This window comes from Hippocampus comes, unplaced genomic scaffold (genome assembly GCF_001891065.2).
Source record: "Hippocampus comes isolate QL1 unplaced genomic scaffold, H_comes_QL1_v1.1 scaffold6, whole genome shotgun sequence".
NCBI classification, from domain to species: Eukaryota; Metazoa; Chordata; class Actinopteri; order Syngnathiformes; family Syngnathidae; genus Hippocampus; species Hippocampus comes.
In genome coordinates this window covers 1,836,385-1,840,004 of record NW_017805833.1, presented here as the reverse complement: position 1 = coordinate 1,840,004, position 3,620 = coordinate 1,836,385, and the positions used below count along the sequence as shown (strand labels likewise).

General features: G+C 41.1%; 1 protein-coding gene across 1 annotated transcript in view; it reads right to left on the bottom strand.

Annotated features, from left to right (window-relative positions):
* Window positions 1-359: 359 nt before the first annotated feature.
* The window catches only part of ttc12 (tetratricopeptide repeat domain 12), a 25,271-nt gene continuing 22,010 nt past the window's right edge, over window positions 360-3,620 (bottom strand). Inside the window, exons 14-17 of the mRNA XM_019887578.1 lie at window positions 2,947-3,048; window positions 1,972-2,071; window positions 1,623-1,851; window positions 360-936 (exon numbers count right to left, since the gene is read on the bottom strand). Coding sequence (XP_019743137.1) covers window positions 867-936; window positions 1,623-1,851; window positions 1,972-2,071; window positions 2,947-3,048 — 501 coding nt within the window. The 3' untranslated portion in view covers window positions 360-866. The remainder of the gene's footprint in view (window positions 937-1,622; window positions 1,852-1,971; window positions 2,072-2,946; window positions 3,049-3,620) is intronic.

Below are 3,620 nucleotides of genomic sequence, written 5' to 3'. Positions count from 1 at the left end.
TAAATAGAATACAAATAATTGAACAAATAGGAAAAATGTTTTCCCCCGTTTTCATTTTTCCAAAATAACGTGTTTTACAGATATTGCTACAGGACGACCTCATTCCACATCCAACATATTCATCTGATGTTCGCAATGTCCCCGTTAAGAGGAAGGGGAAAAAAATGCTCATATTTATCCACAGAACAGTTGTCCAAACACATAGTAGGGTGTGCAAACATCATTTTTTCCAAGTTCTAGCTCTGACCTTCCCCCTGAGGGTTTGTTCACTATTTAAATAGTTCCCTTTTCAATCTGAGCCGATACGTTTTTTTTTTTCAGCCTGTTCTTAACGAAGTCCTCACTTTTCAATGCACTTGTATCATTTAAATACATTTGACATCTACGCCACTCAAATACAGGAATAAAAAGCAGCCAAGGAATCAATAATTCATAATATAGATTGGACATAACTGTCAAAACGATAGATCATCCACAGAATATTAAAGATAACCACAATATTTTTTTTTTAAATAAATATATTTAAGCGTTTTAAGGGAAGGGGCATATTATTCAGACTGGGTGTTACTTTAGCTTAGCGAGTATCATTCATTCATGTTGCTAGGCTGCTGAAGTATTTGGGACAAATGTCTTTCGGAATTCATGTATCAAAGCCACCATCATTAATAACGGAATGTGATTTTGGGATGTATTCATCACCTCTAATATGGCAAAGCTGACTGAAGTGGCCCCACCGTCGCTGCATCTCTATGCTAATGAGGCTACATTCCACATGGCCTTGAAAAACAAGGCCAGTCAAGAACAGGGTTCAAAAGTCGTACCAATAAATAAATAAATAAATAAATCAAATGACCATTTTCATGTCCTTATTTAATGAGCTTCATACAGGAGTGCAGGATCTCAAAGCCGTGTAGCTCCCGGAGTTTGTTCACATGCCTGAAAAATAAAATTAGAATGGTGACAAGGTGTGTGCTTTTATGAATAAAGGTCAAGATATTTGGTCGGGGGTGGGGGCGTTAAAACAAAGAGACACTTTTTAAGGTGTCGCTGCAGGGCGATCGCTTCCAGCATGTGCTTGAATTTGATTTTACACAACATCGAGTCTCATCGGCGAGGAAAATAATTGTCAATGAGAGTTACTGACACGGTCTGCTGTGGACTGAATATAACAAGCAGCTGTATTCGGTGTTAAATTGAGTTTGGAATTTCTTTATGCTTTGTTCTTTCTCTCCTCCTCTCTCAAAGTTACAGACTGGCACAAACTGAAGCAAGGTGAACATCAGTGGCGAGTAACCTATAGAGGGCGTTATGACGTGCCCAAAACACATTATGGGTCAGACGAACAAAAAAACAAACAAAAAAATAGATTTCTTAGCAAAGGCCGTTTGTTTTTTTTGCCTCCTTTTTCATTAGTTTATGGAAAGGTCATGTCAATGTTAAGTCAATCCATGATGTCGATTGGTAAATAAGTGCGCTGGAGAGGAATTATATTTCTAACTTTTGAGCTGAGAAATGTTGGAAAACCATTATCCGGTTGAGATCTTGTCATGTAATGCTGCTGCAGACCCGGTTGTATCCGATAATAAACCAACATGTGCTTGGCGAGTGATGTCAGGGCGCACCTGGGCTCGGATTGACACAGCTTCCCCAGTGCAACGGCCGCATTTTGCTGCACGGCTGTCCTCTTCGCGTCTCCGGCAGCATGGCGAAGCAACTCAAGCACAATATCAGTGCCAAGCAGGTTGCTTGCAATACCCTTCAATTCCAGGCAATGGGCCAGACACAGGGCAGCATTTCCTGTCACCATCTCATCCGAGCTGGAGCTCAGCAAACGCCGGAGAACAGACAGCTCTGTGGCGAATAATCAACGAAGAGCAAATTGGAAGAGAATTGTATTTTCCATATTCGGTAAAGCCTAAAATATATTGAGTGCTTGTGAAAAGTATGGAGATTCTGTCAATCATTTCTTACTTTTGTCAGACTTCACCAGCACCTCGCGGGCCAACTGGCTGGCCGCCGTGCACACCGTCAGAATCTTGAGAGCATACTTAGTGGCAGCCAAGTCTGCTTGCTGGCAGCCAGTCAAAAAAAAAAAAAAAAAAAAACACACATTATTGGACAAATACTGAATTGAGAGACATGCTTTTGAACTGAATAAAAGTAACCCAGAGGGCCCAAGAACACCAAAACAGGAAATAGTGGTGAGATTGCCTGATTTGAGCAAAGGCAAGTCATATAAAAATATCACTGGTCAAAAAAGCCACTGTCTTTAATTAAACAAATACAAATCACGCATCCATTAATGACAACAGTGATGGTTGTTTTCGCTGCCCAAGTGTTCAACCCTGACAGTCCGTGGGCCCTGTCGGAGTCAAACCTTGATGAAAATAATGGAAGAAATATAACTTTACTCCCGTGGCTTTTCACACGCTGGAAAAGTGCACAATATTTTACAATATCCTGTTTTGTTTTGTTTTGATTGCGTAGTCAATGATAGAGGCAATTGAGAGGACGATATCCGTCCTGACCAATGAGAAGCGCTGTACTATCGGGCGATCACGTAGCGCAACAAAAAATAACAATACAAAAAAAAGACATGCAGGCTTAGTTTTACTTGATATTTTTCAATTTTTCGGGGCGCAAATGAATTCATCATGGGCGGCACGGTAGTCGACTGGTTAGTACGTCTGCCTCACAGTGCAGAGGTGCAGGGTTCAATTGATCAAATTTCCAACCCCATCGCCGATGTCGGTTAGTTATTTTTACCCCAGTGGCCTCGGTCTATAATCCTTCAAAACAAAAGTCAAGTAAAAAATGTGTTCCACTGCATTCCTTTTACTGTACTATAAATTGAACTTGCTTGTCTGTATTTAAAAGCAATATGTTCAATTTCAGACATCAATACCGCGAGACCGACCGACTCTGGTTGTGTCTACAATTGGGCACCTTGAGCTGTCGCAGCACCGTCTTCACCACATCTCGCTGAACAACATGAGTAACAGCCTCGGAGGACTGAGGGAGGACGGTGCTCAGCACACCCAAGGCTCTCTGGAGAACAAATACAAAAAAAAAAAAAAAGGAACGTTGCCCAAACAATGGTCATTCAGACAAAAGGCAGAGGGAATATAAAGCAAAGCTGGTTGAGTTTCAGACTGTGGAGTGTATCAAGAAATTACTGGGTCGGGTGGGAAAATGTTATGAGAGAGAGAGAGAGATGAAAGAAAATGACCTCTTGCAGGAGGACTGACTCATAATGGAGATTGGTTGTAAACGGAGAAAGGATACCAGGTGCGAACTTTAGTCCATGGAATCAATCAGCATTTGAGACTGATTTGAAGCAATAGAGAAGCTAAAAGGCATTGTGCAGGTGGTCAGAGTTGTCTGGTTCGGAAGGCAATTTATTTCAGTGCAATTTTAAATGTTTCATTTTAAAACTGGTCCTACAGGAAGTGAAACTACAAGAAAACATGGGAGTTGGCCACATCGTTTCAGCTACATTCTTCTTCTGGGATTCTTTTGACGTATCTCTTTTTGACTTTTTGTCCATTCATCCAGTTTGTAAGGCTGTACGCAAATTGTTCCCAGAAGGTGGGAAGCATAAAAGCACAGGATGAAGAATT